At 45.3% G+C, this 18421-nt stretch overlaps 1 protein-coding gene across 6 annotated transcripts in view; it reads right to left on the bottom strand.

Moving 5' to 3' along the window:
- Positions 1-2258: 2258 nt before the first annotated feature.
- LOC110489175 (copper-transporting ATPase 1) overlaps positions 2259-18421 on the bottom strand; it is a 33873-nt gene continuing 17710 nt past the window's right edge. For 5 of the 6 annotated variants that reach the window (XM_090198821.1, XM_090198817.1, XM_090198819.1 and 2 more), the window contains exons 10-23: positions 14727-14960; positions 14052-14143; positions 13450-13577; positions 13201-13355; positions 12804-12938; positions 11616-11810; positions 11220-11402; positions 10387-10458; positions 10030-10177; positions 9619-9765; positions 8362-8504; positions 7443-7646; positions 4041-4261; positions 2259-3623 (exon numbers count right to left, since the gene is read on the bottom strand). In XM_090198821.1, the coding sequence (XP_090054947.1) occupies positions 3350-3623; positions 4041-4261; positions 7443-7646; positions 8362-8504; positions 9619-9765; positions 10030-10177; positions 10387-10458; positions 11220-11402; positions 11616-11810; positions 12804-12938; positions 13201-13355; positions 13450-13577; positions 14052-14143; positions 14727-14960 (2331 nt within the window). In that variant the 3' untranslated portion in view covers positions 2259-3349. Of the gene's footprint in view, positions 3624-4040; positions 4262-7442; positions 7647-8361; positions 8505-9618; positions 9904-10029; positions 10178-10386; positions 10459-11219; positions 11403-11615; positions 11811-12803; positions 12939-13200; positions 13356-13449; positions 13578-14051; positions 14144-14726; positions 14961-18421 lie in introns of those variants that run through there. The other variant, XM_090198822.1, reaches the window with a different exon arrangement.

Raw genomic sequence — 18421 nt, 5'->3', positions numbered from 1 at the left:
CGGGAACCTGTTGTGAAAAACCCAGCAGCGTTGCAGTTCTTGGCACAAACCGGTGCACCTGGCACTTACTACCATACCCCACACTTAAATATTTTGTCTTCACCCTCTGAATGGCAGACATACCCAATCCATGTCTCTGTTGTCTCAAGGCTTACAAATTCTTTAACCTGTCTCCTCCCCTTCATCTACCCTGATTTGAAGTGGATTTAACAACTGACATCAATAAAGGATCATAGCTTTCACTTGGATTCACCTGGTCAGTCATAATGTTTTGTATGGATCATAGCTTTCACTTGGATTCACCTGGTCAGTCATAATGTTTTGTATGGATCATAGCTTTCACTTGGATTCACCTGGTCAGTCATAATGTTTTGTATGGATCATAGCTTTCACTTGGATTCACCTGGTCAGTCATAATGTTTTGTATGGATCATAGCTTTCACCTGGATTCACCTGGTCAGTCATAATGTTTTGTATGGATCATAGCTTTCACCTGGATTCACCTGGTCAGTCATAAAGTTTTGTATGCACAGTGTACATATCAAGTGGGTAAAACCAGATGTAAACATTATTCAAGTGACCAGTGTTCAGTGTCTGTACATTGGGCAGCAGTCTCTAAAGTGCAGGGTTGAGTACCGGGTGGTAGCCGGCTAGTAACAGTCTCTAAAGTGCAGGGTTGAGTACCGGGTGGTAGCCGGCTAGTGGAGACTGTTTAACAGTATGATGACCTGGAGATGATAAACAGCTTCTATCAGCCTCTCATTCCCAGCTTTCGTGCACCTGTACTGTCTCTACCTTCTAGATGGTGGCGGGGTGAACGGGCTGTGGTGGCAGAGGTCCTTGATGATCTTGGCCTTCCTGTGACATCGGATGCTGTCAACGTCCTGGAGCGCAAGACTGAAGCCTTACTAGCGTTTCCCCTGGCCAGGTCACATGGTGTATTCAGTCTCCATATAACGAAATATGAAAAAGTATGTAAATATAACATTTTGTCACCTCTCATTCAAACCCAGACAGGCAAAACCACTGGTTGATTACTGCCATCTACTGGTCGAGGTTAGACACAGCAGAGGCCTTTTCCACCGACTCTACTGCAATAGGGATGTTTTAACCGTTTTAAAATGCGAATCAAGTGGATTTGATGGGCCAGAATGATGCTGTGTGTTTAAATGAAAATAAAACAGAAGAACAACGTCAAAGCAGTTTATTCCAAGATAATTATACAGACAACCTATATGGAAACACTAATGCCCTCCACACACAACCTCCCCCTGGATAGCTTCCACACAACCCCCCCCCCCCCCCTAGATAGCTTCCACACACAACCCCCGCCCAGATAGCTTCCACACACAACCCCCTACCCCTGGATGGCTAGATACAGGTACTGGCTGACACTATGGTCTGCATATCAGAGCACAATGAAACTAGCATCTAATGTGGAGGAATCAGTAGGTGTCTACATTGTGTTGCATGATTACATCATTCACGTTGAAAAGCACAGCAATGTAGATGAATGACACACAGATGACAAGCCACTACTGGACAGTTCAACTAACAAGCAGGCCTTCTGGGCATGATCAGTCATGGCCACAATGTGAATGAAGAGGACTTACAATCTCCTATCCTTCTAGTCCTGCTAGCTTTACATTTGGGTGTTTCATAGTGTCTCTAGCAATATAGTCTAACTCTATATAGTTAGAATGATATTTGGAAATCAACTTAGAACTCAATTTCAGTCATCCCCCCCGCAGAAACCCAGATGTTACTGACCCAAGTCTTCCTGGTGCCCCCCCCCCCCAGAAACTCAGATGTTACTGACCCAAGTCTTCCTTGTGCCCCCCCCCCCAAGAAACCCAGATGTTACTGACCCAAGTCTTCCTGGTGCCCCCCCACCAGAAACCCAGATGTTACTGACCCACGTCTTCTGGTTTTCAAAATATCCCATCTCACGTATTACTTCTACCATGTAACATCGGTTGTTTCATTCACAGTGAAGAATTGACATTCAATAACTGACTATTGGCTGTTTCACACAGGTCTGTGTTCTTAATCCAATGAATTACATAATTAACATGCAATTCTTCTTCATTCTGTGAGAAACTCGGTCAATAAATAAGACTGTGGTAAAGCAGACTAGCCAATCAGCTGCAGACTCCTGCTGAGCACAGCGTTATCTTTGGAATGTGTTGGACTTTGAGTATTCAATTGGCACTTCAGTAACGTTTACTGGTACAAATGGTTACACAAGTATTCTGCTGTAAGAGATCCTTAAGAGTTTATACAGTACATTGTTTAGATGATACAATATATATTTCTTAATTTGAGAAAACAAAGTTTGTTGGAAACATACGGATAACAAACAAACATCCTCAACAACATTCCTTCATGTTCCAAGGAAAATATATGACAAAAGTACAAATAAGTACTGTGGTAATTGTTTTTGTTTTTAAATAAGGCTAATATAAATACTCTCGTTACAAAATGGGTCGTTTGAGCCCTGAATTCTGATTGGCTGAAAGCCATGGTATATCAGACCATAAACCACAGGTATGACAAAACATTTATTTTTTACTTCTCTAATTACATTGGTAACCAGTTTATAATAGCAATAAGGCACTTCGGGGGGTTTGTGGTATATGGCCAATATACCACAGTTAAGGGCTGTGTCCAGGCACTCCGCGTTGCGTTGTGCATAAGAACAGCCCTTAGCCGTGGTATATTGGCCTTATACCACACCTCCTCGGGCCTCATTGCTTAATTATACAATCATAATATACAACAGTATATTTAATACACTTCTGCTGCCTCAGAAGGACTTTTGTTTTGTCACATTAAGTACACTTTAACATGGGGCACCATTTTAGGGTGTCTTTGGATAAATGTCAAAAGATTGTCTCTGCAAACCTTCATATTATAAAGCACATAGAAAAAGATTGCAGTGCAGTCTTCCTAATGACACCTGCATCGTCTTTCAGCTGAAGCTCTTAACACCCTGGACAAAGAGTCAGAGCTCCTATAAAAACCCCAGTGTAAGACCCCATCCCCTGAGGGTACAAGTGGCCATTGACAAAAGACCCAGGGCAGCGGTAGAGTGAACATGAAGCCCCCCCTCCAGGCATCCATTGGAGTGCGCGCTGTCAGTCAGATGGTGTGGGGCAACAGAAAGGCTTTTTCCAAGTCAAAAGATGGTCACACTGGGGGCACCTGTGTTGATTGATGGGGCAATTAACTTATGTAACCCACTTAGCCTTCGCTACCTTACGTTAGATTAGCGTAGCCTAGTCAAGCATAAAATGGCTAAACCAATCTTAAATTAGCATAGACTAGCGTAGCTTAGCATAACCTAGCCTCAGACAAACTCCTCCTCGCAGAGGGCCTCCCCCACCAGCAATGAGTGTTTGTCGGGTTCGCTGAGGGCCATGCTGTTCAGGGAGTGCTTTGATTGGAGGGAGTTGATGGAGGCGCGGCTGAAGTTAACGACGCGGTCCAATAGGCTCAGCTTGGGGGAGGAACGGCGCAGCTCGCCCATGCCGATGTGTACACTGACGTCTGATAGGCTTGCAGCGTCTCTCTTCTGACTGCCCAGACGAGACTCCAGCAGCTCAGCGCTGGGCTTAGTGTAGCTACAAACAGAGAGAGAAGAGAGTTAGTGTAGCTACAAACAAACACACAGAGAGAGAGAGAGAGAGAAGAGTTAGTGTAGCTACAAACACACAGAGAAGAGAGTTAGTGTAGCTACAAATAGAGAGAGAGAGAGGAGAGTTAGTGTAGCTACAAATAGAGAGAGAGAGAGGAGAGTTAGTGTAGCTACAAATAGAGAGAGAGAGAGGAGAGTTAGTGTAGCTACAAATAGAGAGAGAGAGAGAGAGGAGAGTTAGTGTAGCTACAAATAGAGAGAGAGAGAGGAGAGTTAGTGTAGCTACAAATAGAGAGAGAGAGAGAGGAGAGTTAGTGTAGCTACAAATAGAGAGAGAGAGAGAGGAGAGTTAGTGTAGCTAATAATAGAGAGAGAGAAGAGAGTACCTGGTCTGGTAACTCACCATTTAAGTAGTAAAGAGGACAGCACCACAGAGACAGAGGAGAGGGCCATGGCAGCAGAACCCATCCACGGCTGGAGAACCAGACCAACAGGCATGAACACCCCAGCAGCGATAGGGATCCCCACCAGGTTATAGACCAGAGCAAACACAAAGTTGATCCTGATTCTCTTGACGGTCTTCTTGGACAGGTCAATACTCCCCACCACATCCAGCAGGTCATTCTGTAGACAGTAGAGAGAGAACATGGAAAGAGAACGAGACACGGGGTAGAGAGGAAAACTTAGTATTCAAGACAGACTGAGCTTTACCATGACAATAAAATTGCGCAATTCTTCAAAAATGAATTTGAGGCCAACAGATTAACATGCAGAGACGATCAGACAGCTTAACATGTAGAGACGATCAGACAGATTAACATGTGGAGACGATCAGACAGATTAACATGTGGAGAAGAACAGACAGATTAACATGTGGAGACGATCAGACAACCAGACAGATTAACTTCTTATGGTTTGGGGGCACTATTGAGTAGCTTGGATGAATAAGGTGCCCAGAGTAAACTGCCTGCTACTCAGGCCCAGAAGCTATGATATGCATTGTATTAGTAGATTTGGATAGAAACCCTCTGAAGTTTCTAAAACTGTTTAGATAACTCATATGGCAGGCAAAAACCTGAGAAAAAAATCCAACCAGGAAGTGGGAAATCTGAGGTTTGTAGGTTTTCAAGTCTTTGCCTTTCCAAGATAATGTAAATTTGGTCCGATTGCATTTCCTAAGGCTTCCACTAGATGTCAACAGTCTTTAGAACCTTGTTTCAGGCTTCTACTGTGAAGGAGGAGAGAATAAGAGCTGATTGAGTAAGAGGTCTGCCAGAATGCCATGAGTTCAGTCAGGTGCGCTCCAGTGAGAGGTAACTGCGTTCCACTGCATTTCTAAAGACAAAGGAATTCTCCAGTTGAAACATTATTGAAGATTTATGTTAAAAACATCCTAAAGATTGATTCTACACATCGTTTGACATGTTTCTACGAACTGTAATGGAATTTTTTGACTTTTCCTCTGGCCTGCGCGTCATGAATTTGGATTTGTGAACTAAAGGCGCAAACAAAAAGGAGGTATTTGGACATAAATGATGGACTTTATCTAACAAAACAGACATTTATTGTGGAACTAGGATTCCTGGGAGTGCATTCTGATGAAGATCATCAAAGGTAAGGGAATATTTATAATGCTATTTCTGACTTCTGTTGACTCCACAACATGGCGGATATCTGTATGGCTTGTTTTTGTGTCTAAGCGCTGTACTCAGATTATAGCATGATGCGCTTTTAAAAAAATCTGACACCACAGTTGCATTAAGGAGAAGTTTATCTAAAGTTCCATGCATAACACTTGTATCTTTTATCAATGTTTATTATGAGTATTTCTGTAAATTGATGTGGCTCTCTGCAAAATCACCGGATGTTTTGGAAGCAGAAAGTTACGCGCCAATGTAAACTGAGATTTTTGGATATAAATATGAGCTTTATCGAACAAAACATGCATGTATTGTGTAACATGAAGTCCTATGAGTGTCATCTCATGAAGATCAAAGGTTAGTGATTCATTTTATCTCTATTTGTGCTTTTGTGACTCCTCTTTGGCTGGAAAAATGGCTGTTTTTCTGTGACTAGGTACTGACCTAACATAATCGTTTGGTTTGCTTTCGTCGTAAAGCCTTTTTGAAATCGGACTCTGTGGTGGGATTAACAACAAGATTACCTTTAAAACGGTATAAGATACATGTATGTTTAAGGAATTTTAATTATGAGCTTTCTGTTGTTTTGAATTTGGCGCCCTGCACTTTCACTGGCTGTTGTCATATCGATCCCGTTAACGGGATCTCAGCCGTAATTAACATGTAGAGAGGATCAGACAGTCAGACAGATTAACGTGTAGTGACGGCCAGACAGATTAACATGTAGACGAACAGACAGATTAACATGTAGGGACGATCAAACAGCTTAACATGTAGAGACGATCAGACAGATTAACATGTAGATGAACAGACAGATTAACATGTAGATGAACAGACAGATTAACATGTAGAGACGATCAGACAGATTAACATGTAGAGACGAACAGACAGATTAACATGTAGATGAACAGACAGATTAACATGTAGATGAACAGACAGATTAACATGTCAAGACGAACAGACAGATTAACATGTAGATGAACAGACAGATTAACATGTAGAGACAATCAGACAGATTAACATGTAGATGAACAGACCAGATTAACATGTAGAGACGAACAGACAGATTAACATGTAGAGACAATCAGACAGATTAACATGTAGAGACGGCCAGACAGATTAACATGTAGAGACGGCCAGACAGATTAACATGTAGAGACGGCCAGACAGATTAACATGTAGAGACGGCCAGACAGATTAACATGTAGAGACGGCCAGACAGATTAACATGTAGAGACGAACAGACAGATTAACATGTAGAGACGAACAGACAGATTAACATGTAGAGACGAACAGACAGATTAACATGTAGAGACGAACAGACAGATTAACATGTAGAGACGATCAGACAGATTAACATGTAGATGAACAGACAGATTAACATGTAGATGAACAGACAGATTAACATGTAGATGAACAGACAGATTAACATGTAGAGACGAACAGACAGATTAACATGTAGAGACGAACAGACAGATTAACATGTAGAGACGAACAGACAGATTAACATGTAGAGACGAACAGACAGATTAACATGTAGATGAACAGACTGATTAACATGTAGATGAACAGACAGATTAACATGTAGAGACGATCAGACAGATTAACATGTAGAGACGGCCAGACAGATTAACATGTAGAGACGGCCAGACAGATTAACATGTAGAGACGAACAGACAGATTAACATGTAGAGACGAACAGACAGATTAACATGTAGAGACGAACAGACAGATTAACATGTAGAGACGAACAGACAGATTAACATGTAGAGACGATCAGACAGATTAACATGTAGATGAACAGACAGATTAACATGTAGATGAACAGACAGATTAACATGTAGAGACGAACAGACAGATTAACATGTAGATGAACAGACAGATTAACATGTAGATGAACAGACAGATTAACATGTAGATGAACAGACTGATTAACATGTAGATGAACAGACAGATTAACATGTAGATGAACAGACAGATTAACATGTAGAGACGATCAGACAGATTAACATGTAGAGACGAACAGACAGATTAACATGTAGAGACGAACAGACAGATTAACATGTAGATGAACAGACTGATTAACATGTAGATGAACAGACAGATTAACATGTAGAGACGGCCAGACAGATTAACAGCCGTCCACTCAGCTCTCTGCTCCTCACCCTGATCAGCACCACGTCAGCTGCCTCTATGGCCACGTCGGTGCCAGTTCCTATGGCGATGCCAACGTCTGCCATGGCCAGAGCGGGCGAGTCGTTGACCCCGTCACCCACCATGGCCACCCTCTTCCCTGCCTGCTGCAGCTGCTCTACCTTGGCCACCTTGTGGGACGGCAGCACCTCCGCAAACACCTTCCTGATGCCCACCTGGAGGGGACAGAGAGACAGCTAAATGACAGTTCACAACCTACAATAAAACTACATTTACACCTTCCTGATACCCACCTGGAGGGGACAGAGAGACAGCTAAATGACAGTTCACAAAACACAATAAAACTACATTTACACCTTACTGATACCCACCTGGAGGGGACAGAGAGACAGCTAAATGACAGTTCACAACCTACAATAAAACTACATTTACACCTTCCTGATACCCACCTGGAGGGGACAGAGAGACAGCTAAATGACAGTTCACAACCTACAATAAAACTACATTTACACCTTCCTGATACCCACCTGGAGGGGACAGAGAGACAGCTAAATGACAGTTCACAACCTACAATAAAACTACATTTACACCTTCCTGATACCCACCTGGAGGGGACAGAGAGACAGCTAAATGACAGTTCACAACCTACAATAAAACTACATTTACACCTTCCTGATACCCACCTGGAGGGGACAGAGAGACAGCTAAATGACAGTTCACAAAACACAATAAAAGCACATTTACATTTGGGTTGTTTATCAGATGCTGTTTTCCAGAGTGACATGTTCTGGTTCAGTGCATTCATAAACATTAGATTTGCATGTAGTGTACTCTGTCGTCTCCTGAACACAGCTCGTTGATGGTTTCAATGAAATGGATCCCGTGACCTCTGAACCCCACCACCCAGTCCTGTCCAGTCCAGTCCCCTACCTGAGCAGCGATGGCCCGTGCCGTCTTGCTGTTGTCTCCAGTCATCAGAATCACCTCCAGCCCCATGGCCTGCAGCGTGCATACTGCCAACTCTGCCTCAGGCTTCACGGTGTCTGCTATGGCTATCATGGCACATAGAAGACCTACAGAGAGAGACGGGGAGAGAGAGAGAGACGGGGAGAGAGAGAGAGAGAGAGAGAGACGGGGAGAGAGAGAGAGAGAGAGAGAGAGACGGGGAGAGAGAGAGAGAGAGAGAGAGACGGGGAGAGAGAGAGACGGGGAGAGAGAGAGAGAGACAGAGAGAGACGGGGAGAGAGAGAGAGACAGAGAGAGACGGGGAGAGAGAGACGGGGAGAGAGAGAGAGAGAGAGAGAGAGACGGGGAGAGAGAGAGAGAGAGAGAGAGAGACGGGGAGAGAGAGAGAGAGAGGGAGAGAGAGACGGGGAGAGAGAGAGACGGGGAGAGAGAGAGACGGGGAGAGAGAGACGGGGAGAGAGAGACGGGGAGAGAGAGACGGGGAGAGAGAGACGGGGAGAGAGAGACGGGGAGAGAGAGACGGGGAGAGAGAGACGGGGAGAGAGAGACGGGGAGAGAGAGACGGGGAGAGAGAGACGGGGAGAGAGAGACGGGGAGAGAGAGACGGGGAGAGAGAGACGGGGAGAGAGAGACGGGGAGAGAGAGACGGGGAGAGAGAGACGGGGAGAGAGAGACGGGGAGAGAGAGACGGGGAGAGAGAGACGGGGAGAGAGAGACGGGGAGAGAGAGACGGGGAGAGAGAGACGGGGAGAGAGAGACGGGGAGAGAGAGACGGGGAGAGAGAGACGGGGAGAGAGAGACGGGGAGAGAGAGACGGGGAGAGAGAGACGGGGAGAGAGAGACGGGGAGAGAGAGACGGGGAGAGAGAGACGGGGAGAGAGAGACGGGGAGAGAGAGACGGGGAGAGAGAGACGGGGAGAGAGAGACGGGGAGAGAGAGACGGGGAGAGAGAGACGGGGAGAGAGAGACGGGGAGAGAGAGACGGGGAGAGAGAGACGGGGAGAGAGAGACGGGGAGAGAGAGACGGGGAGAGAGAGACGGGGAGAGAGAGACGGGGAGAGAGAGACGGGGAGAGAGAGACGGGGAGAGAGAGACGGGGAGAGAGAGACGGGGAGAGAGAGACGGGGAGAGAGAGACGGGGAGAGAGAGACGGGGAGAGAGAGGTTATATACTCAGCAACACAATGGATTAAGGGTTGGAAACTCCTCCTCAGTAACTCACTGTCGACAGCCACCAGTACAGCAGTGCGTCCTCTGCGTTCATGTTCATTCATGGTCTCGTCAACATCAGGTCTGATCTGCAGTCCGTTCCTCCTCATCCACTCCCTGTTCCCTATCAACACCACGTAGGATGCTGTCTGCACCAGGTCTATAGAGGAACACACAGAGGTTACTGGCTCCCTATCAACACCACGTAGGATGCTGTCTGCACCAGGTCTATAGAGGAACACACAGAGAGGTTACTGGCTCCCTATCAACACCACGTAGGATGCTGTCTGCACCAGGTCTATAGAGGAACACACAGAGGTTACTGGCTCCCTAATAATTGACAATAAGGGCTAATTTAAGATTAGATTTTCCATTCGGCTTTAAAATAGCTGTCCTATTTTGCACTACACATCCCAGTACGCACTGAGAGGCTGCGGGTCCATGATGAGGGGGTGTGATCCTGGCCGGGTTCTGGAGTCACTGATCTGGACCAGAACACTGTTTCCCTGGTTGTTGTCTTCACTGTCACTGTCCTCTTGATGTTGTCTCAGCAGGGTCTCTGTGTTACTGACCTAACACACACACAGGTTTAGTTATTACACAGCCGTCACTGTCCTCTTGATGTTGTCTCAGCAGGGTCTCTGTGTTACTGACCTAACACACACGCAGGTTTAGTTATTACACAGCCGTCACTGTCCTCTCCTGACGGTCTCTGTGTTACTGACCTAACACACACACACACACACCACTGTCCTCTCCTGACGGTCTCTGTGTTACTGACCTGGCATCGTATTCCACAGCCTGGCACAGCCTGGAAGTCAGTACACGCACCAAGGGACTCTGTCCCCAGCTCCTAACACAGAGAGACAGATTAGTACACTTCATCTGGATTCACAATGACAGACAGGCACTTGGAATGATCCACTCACGAGGATTCACAGCCAGTCTCCTACCTGTCAGCTGTAGGACTCGCCCCTGTTTACAGTACTTGGTAACACTCACCTGTTTACAGTACTTGGTAACACACTCGCTCGCCCCTGTTTACAGTACTTGGTAACACACTCGCTCGCCCCCGTTTACAGTACTTGGTAACAGACTCGCCCGCCCCTGTTTACAGTACTTGGTAACAGACTCGCCCGCCCCTGTTTACAGTACTTGGTAACAGACTCGCCCCCGTTTACAGTACTTGGTAACAGACTCGCCCCCGTTTACAGTACTTGGTAACAGACTCGCCCCCGTTTACAGTACTTGGTAACAGACGCACCCCCGTTTACAGTACTTGGTAACAGACGCACCCGTTTACAGTACTTGGTAACAGACGCACCCGTTTACAGTACTTGGTAACAGACGCACCCGTTTACAGTACTTGGTAACAGACGCACCCGTTTACAGTACTTGGTAACAGACGCACCCGTTTACAGTACTTGGTAACAGACGCACCCGTTTACAGTACTTGGTAACAGACGCACCCGTTTACAGTACTTGGTAACAGACGCACCCGTTTACAGTACTTGGTAACAGACGCACCCGTTTACAGTACTTGGTAATAGACGCACCCGTTTACAGTACTTGGTAACAGACTCACCCGTTTACAGTACTTGGTAACAGACTCACCTGTTTACAGTACTTGGTAATGGCAGCTCCCAGCGGGTGTTCACTGTTGTTCTCTGCAGTACCTACGATGGCCAGCAGACGGGAGCGAGGCATCCTGTTCCCCTCCACTACGATCTTCACCTGGATGACTTTAGGAGCTCCGTAGGTGATGGTACCCGTCTTATCAAACACCACTGTCTGGATCTGGAAAATGCACCGTTTCTTTTGTAATGAGTGAGGAATAAGGGAAGCGACAGTATCGCGATCCTCAGACAATTTAATAACATACAGTCGCAAACAATCAGATTCTGACTACAAACATGAGGCATAACATATCAAACCTAATGATTTTTTACTATCAATACGATATTATTAGTGATCGACTACGGTCTGATTGGTAGTGTCTTCTCCCCTCACCTTGTGTGCCATCTCTAGTGGTTCCCCTCCCTTGATGAGGATACCGTTCTGAGCGCCCACCCCCGTGCCCACCATCACAGCTGTCGGGGTTGCCAGGCCCAGAGAGCAGGGGCAGGCGATACACAGCACCGTGATGGAGGCCTGGAAGGCAAACCTGATCACAGCTTCTGCCTTGGAGATGCTCTTATCATAGCCCTGTAGAGGGAGCCAGTGAAACAGGGGAACAGTCTGGTTTACATTTCAATAGTCTAATGCTGATTTCCTCTCCTTGATCAGCCTCCACTGTTTAAACAGGAAGTAGACAGGTGACAGCAGACTAGGGCTTTCCCATACTGCTCTCACAAAGAGACAGAACTTAAATGAAAATGATGAAAATAGCTGATTTAAGAAGGAATGATTTAGCTAAATACACCCCCTGTAAAGGTTTTACACAGATATCAGTATAGTAAAGGTTTTACACAGATATCTGTATAGTAAAGGTTTTACACAGATATCAGTATAGTAAAGGTTTTACACAGATATCAGTATAGTAAAGGTTTTACACAGATATCAGTATAGTAAAGGTTTTACACAGATATCAGTATAGTAAAGGTTTTACACAGATATCAGTATAGTAAAGGTTTTACACAGATATCAGTATAGTAAAGGTTTTACACAGATATCAGTATAGTAAAGGTTTTACACAGATATCAGTATAGTAAAGGTTTTACACAGATATCAGTATAGTAAAGGTTTTACACAGATATCAGTATAGTAACGGTTTTACACAGATATCAGTATAGTAACGGTTTTACACAGATATCAGTATAGTAAAGGTTTTACACAGATATCAGTATAGTAAAGGTTTTACACAGATATCAGTATAGTAAAGGTTTTACACAGATATCAGTATAGTAAAGGTTTTACACAGATATCAGTATAGTAAAGGTTTTACACAGATATCAGTATAGTAAAGGTTTTACACAGATATCAGTATAGTAAAGGTTTTACACAGATATCAGTATAGTAAAGGTTTTACACAGATATCAGTATAGTAACGGTTTTACACAGATATCAGTATAGTAAAGGTTTTACACAGATATCAGTATAGTAAAGGTTTTACACAGATATCAGTATAGTAAAGGTTTTACACAGATATCAGTATAGTAAAGGTTTTACACAGATATCAGTATAGTAAAGGCTACTCACAGGGAAGTATTTCTCCACCAGTGGAAAGTCGACAAAGCCAATGAGGATCCAGGCGAACAGAGTGAGGAGAGAGACCCCAACGATGAACGGGACAAAGTAGCCACTGATCTTATCTGCAAACTGCTGGATGGGAGCCTGCAGGGGAGAGGTCAGAGGTCATAAAGGTAAAAAGGTTAAAGCGTAGGTCAGAGGTCACAGAGGTGAAGCTCTTCTAGCTCAGAACAACTGAAAAATTCATTCTGAGACAAATCCTCCATGTGTTGCCCAAGGTCAGTTCTGTCAAAATCAAATATTGACAAATATATATCAAATATCCCTTATATCCAACTCAAAGTCCAGGAAACAGAAGATAGTTTTACACAAAAATGAACATATTACCACCACCAACCAGCCTCACCTTAGATGTCTGAGCCTCCTCCACTAGTTTAACTATCTGAGACAGGGTTGTGTCCAGGCCTACGTGTGTAGCACTGACGAGCAGAGAGCCGTTCTGGTTGATAGAGCCAGCTATCACTGAGCTGCCTGGCTTCTTAGTCACCGGCATGGCCTCGCCTGGGACACAAAACGCACATCAGAGACGAGACGATTAGCTTTGAGATGTATCTTCTGCAGTATCCTCAGAGTTGATCTTCCCACTGTAACCCACCTGTGATGAGAGACTCGTCAGCCATGCTGTGTCCCTCGATGACCCTCCCATCTACGGGGAACTTCCCTCCAGGAACCACCCTGACCACGTCTCCTCTCTGGACCAGCTCAACATCTACCTGCTCCTCACTGACACGGACAGAGAGAAAGGCGTGTAGTCAGATGTATAATGCACTGGTTCTATGTCATGTCTCAAAAGAGTTCGCTGTTCAATGTTGGCCTGGGGTCACTTCTGATTAAACATCAAAATGAAACTTAAAAAAAACACTAGTGTCAAATATCTTACAGCATACCTTATCCAATTCCTAATCTCAGGGCCAGAAACAGTTTTGGTTATGACCAGAAACACCCAGTCTATCCAATTCCAGGTCTAGAAACAGGAGCTCTCAGCCTACCTTATCCAATTCCTAATCTCAGGGCCAGAAACGGTTTTGGTTATGACCAGAAACACCCAGTCTATCCAATTCCAGGTCTAGAAACAGGAGCTCTCAGCCTACCTTATCCAATTCCTAATCTCAGGGCCAGAAACGGTTTTGGTTATGACCAGAAACACCCAGGCTATCCAATTCCAGGTCTAGAAACAGGAGCTCTTTAAGGAAGTACCTGAGTACAGACATGTCCGTGTTGAGCGTGACCACCGTGGCCTCGCTGGCCTGGAGGGACATCAGCTTGGACAGAGCCTCTGACGTCTTACTCTGGAGGAGGGAGACAGAGCAGGAATATATGGTTGCTATAGCGACAGCAGGTCAGGAGTATATGGTTGCTATAGCGACAGAGCAGGTCAGGAGTATATGGTTGCTATAGCGACAGAGCAGGTCAGGAGTATATGGTTGCTATAGCGACAGAGCAGGTCAGGAGTATATGGTTGCTATAGCGACAGAGCAGGTCAGGAGTATATGGTTGCGTTAGCGACAGAGCAGGTCAGGAGTATATGGTTGCGTTAGCGACAGAGCAGGTCAGGAGTATATGGTTGCAATAGCGACAGAGCAGGTCAGGAGTATATGGTTGCGTTAGCGACAGAGCAGGTCAGGAGTATATGGTTGCGTTAGCTACAGAGCAGGTCAGGAGTATATGGTTGCGTTAGCGACAGAGCAGGTCAGGAGTATATGGTTGCGTTAGCGACAGAGCAGGTCAGGAGTATATGGTTGCTATAGCGACAGAGCAGGTCAGGAGTATATGGTTGCTATAGCGACAGAGCAGGTCAGGAGAATTTGTTCTTAATCGACTTGCCTAGTTAAATAAAAAGGTTAAATAAAAAGAGATATATAGGTTCAGTACCTTGGCGATCTGCTCCAGCCAGCGCCCCAGGGAGATGAAGACAAAGAGCATGGGGGGCGTGTCAAAGAAGGTGATGGGGTTGACCTTTGCCCTCTCTATCATGGCGACCATGAGGATGACCACGGAGTAGGTGAAGGCTATGGAGGTGGCCAGCACGATGAGCACGTCCATGTTGGCGGTTTTGTGTTTCAGGGCCTTGTAGGCTTGGGTGTAGAAGTAGCGGCCGCCAATAAACTAAAGACAAGAAAGTTAGATCTTAAAAATCAGGAAAAATATTCATTTCAGGTTTGATTAGGAAATGACTTCCACACTTGAGTCACAAATTGTGATTTATTTAATTAAGTATTGTGTTACTTAGAAAGATACACGAGATTTCCAAAAGTATGTGGACACCTGCTAGTCGAATATTTCATTCCAAAATGATGGGTATTAATATGGAGTTGGTCCACCCCTTTGCTGCTATAACAGCCTCCACTCTTCTGGGAAGGATTTCCACTAGATGTTGGAACATCGTGGCAGTGACTTGCTTCCATTCAGCCACAAGAGCATTAGTGTGGTCGGGCACAGATGTTGGGCGATTAGGCCTGGCTCGTAGTCAGTGTTCCAATTCATCCCAAAGGTGTTCGATGGGGTTGAGGTCAGGGCTCTGAAGGCCATTCAAGTTCTTCCACACCGATCTCAACAAACCATTTCTGTAAGGACCTCGCTTTGTGCACGTGGGGCATTGTCATGCTGAAACAGGACAGGGCCTTCCCCAAACTGTTGCCACAAAGTTGGAAGCACAGAATCGTCTAGAATGTCATTGCATGCTGTAGCATTAAGATTTCCCTTCACTGGAACTAATGGGCCTAGCCTGAAACATGAAAAACAGCCCCAGACCATTATTCCGTCTCCACCTAACTTTGTAGTTTTGCACTATGCATTCAGGCAGTTTGAGTTCTCCAGGCATCCGCCAAACCCAGATTCGTCCGTCGGATTGCCAGATGATAAATTGGGATTCATCACTCCGGAGAACGCATTTCCACTGCTCCTGAGTCTGGCGGCGAGCTTTACACTAGTCCAGCCGACGCTTGGCATTGCGAATGGTGATCTTAGGCTTGTGTGCGGCTGCTCGTCCATGGAGACCCATTTCATGAAGCTTCTGACGAACAGCTCTTGTGCTGAAGCAGCTTCCAGAAGTATTTTGGAACTCGGCAGTGAATGTTGCAAATGAGGACAGACCATTTTTACACGCTTCAGCACTCAGCGGTCCCGTTCTGTGAGCTTGTGTGGCCTACCACTTTGCGGCTGAGCCGTTGTTGCTCTTAGATGTTTCCACGTCACAATAACAGTACTTACAGTTGACTGGGGCAGCTTTAGCAGGGCATCCTTATTGGAAATGTGGTACTCTATGACGGTGCCACGTTAAAAAGTCACTGAGCTCTTCAGTAAGACCATTCCACTGCCAATGTTTGTCTATGGAGATTGCATGGGTGTGTGTTCGATTTTATACCCGTTAGCAACGTGTGGCTGAAATAGCCAGATCCACTAATTTGAAGGTGTGTCCACATACTTTGGTATACAGTGCCTTCGGAAAGTATTCAAACTGCTTAACTTTTTCCATAATTGTTTTTTTTTGCTCATCAATGTACACACAATACCTCATAACGACATCACAATACTCCATAATGACATCACAATACCCCATAATGACATCACAATACCCCATAATGACAAAGCAAAATCAGGTTTTTGAAATGTTTGCTAATTCACTAAATATAAAAAACATTTACACAAGTATTCAGACGATTTACTCAGTACTTTGTTGAAGAACCTTTGGCATTGATTACAGCCTCGAGTCTTCTTGGGTATGACGCTACAAGTTTGGCACACCTGTACTTGGGGAGTTTCACCCATTCTTCTCTGCAGATCCTCTCAAGCTCTGTCAGGTTGGATGGGAATGTCGCTGCACAGCCATTTTCAAGTCTCTCCAGAGATGTTCGATCGGGTTCAAGTCTGGGCTCTGGCTGGGCCACTCAAGGACATTCAGAGACTTGTTCCGACACCACTCCTGCGTTGTCTTGGCTGTGTGCTTAGGGTCGCTGTCCTGTTGGAAGGTGAACCTTCGGCCCAGTCCAAGGTCCTGAGCGCCCAGGAGCAAGTTTTCATCAAGGATCTCTGTACTTGACTCCGTTCAGCTTCCTCTTGATCATGACTAGTCTCCCAGTCCCTGCCGCTGAAAAACATCTCCAAAGCATGGTGCCACCATGCTTCACCATAAGGATGGTGCCACCATGCTTCACCATAAGGATGGTGCCAGATTGCCTCCAGAGGTGACGCTTGGCATTCAGGCCGAAGAGTTCAATCTTGGTTTCATCAGACCAGAGAATCTTGTTTCTCATAGTCTGAGTGTCTTTAAGGAAACTCCAAGCGTGCTGTCATGTGCCTTTTACTGAGAAAGGGCTTCCGTCTGGTCAATCTACCATAAAGGCCTGATTGGTGGAGTACTGCAGAGATTGTTGACCTTCTGGAAGGTTCTCCCATCTCCACAGAGGAACTCTGGATCTCTGTCAGAGTGACCATCTGGTTTTGGTCACCTCCCTGACCAAGGTCCTTCTCCCCCGATTGCTCAGTTCGCCCTAGTGGCCAGCTATAGGAAGAGTCTTGGTGGTTCCAAACTTCTTCTATTTAAGAATGATGAGGTCACTGTGTTCTTAGGGACCTTCAATGCTGTAGACATTTTTTGGCTACCCTTCTCCAGATCTGTGCCTCGATACAATCATGTCTCGGAGCTGTGGGACCTTATATAGACAGGTGTGTGCCTTTCCAAATCATGTTCAGTCACTTGAATTTACCATAGGTGGTCTCCAATCAAGTTGTAGAAACATCTCAATGGTCAATGGAAACAGGACGCACCTGAGCTCAATATCGAGTCTCATAGCAAAAAGTCGGAATAATTATGTAAACAAGGTCTCCGTTTAAAAAAAAAAAATGTTTTATATAAATTTGCAAAAAATTCTAAAAACCTGTTTTTGCTTTGTCATTATGGAGGTATTGTGCGTAGATTGTTGAGGATTTAAAAAAAGTATGTAATTAATTTTAGAATAAGGCTGTAACGTAACAAAATGTGGAAAAATCAAGGGGTCCGAATACTTTCCGAAGGCACTGTATATAAAATGTAAATCTAATTTTAAATCAGGGGCTTATTCAGTCTGATATGATCTATTCTATTCAACAGAGTCTTGTTTGTTCTACATAATATATTTATATCTAAATGTTCTATAACCTTGCACTCTTGACTGTTCCCTCCCTCCCGTCTATACGCCCCAAATGACTGTTCCCTCCCTCCCCGTCTATATGCCCAAATGACTGATCCCTCCCTCCCTCCCCGTCTATACGCCCCTAGTGACTGTTCCCTCCCTCCCAGTCTATACGCCCCTAGTGACTGTTCCCTCCCTCCCAGTCTATACGCCACTCTCTCATCTATCCCTCCCTCCCTCTCCATCTATCCTCTATCCCTCCCCCTCCATACATCTATCTATCCCTCTCTCCCCATCTATCCCTCCCTCCTCATCCCTCCCTCTCCAGCTATCCCTCCCCCCCATCTATCCCTCCCTCCCTCCCCATCTATCCTCTATCCCTCCATATATCTATCCATCCCTCCCTCCCCATCTATCCCTCCCTCCCTCCCCATCTATCCCTCCCTCCCTCCCCAT

Source organism: Oncorhynchus mykiss, chromosome 14 (genome assembly GCF_057628025.1).
Source record: "Oncorhynchus mykiss isolate SJ-2025 chromosome 14, ASM5762802v1, whole genome shotgun sequence".
NCBI classification, from domain to species: Eukaryota; Metazoa; Chordata; class Actinopteri; order Salmoniformes; family Salmonidae; genus Oncorhynchus; species Oncorhynchus mykiss.
The sequence above is the reverse complement of the archived record's forward strand: the minus strand, read 5'-3'. Positions and strand labels throughout refer to the sequence as shown.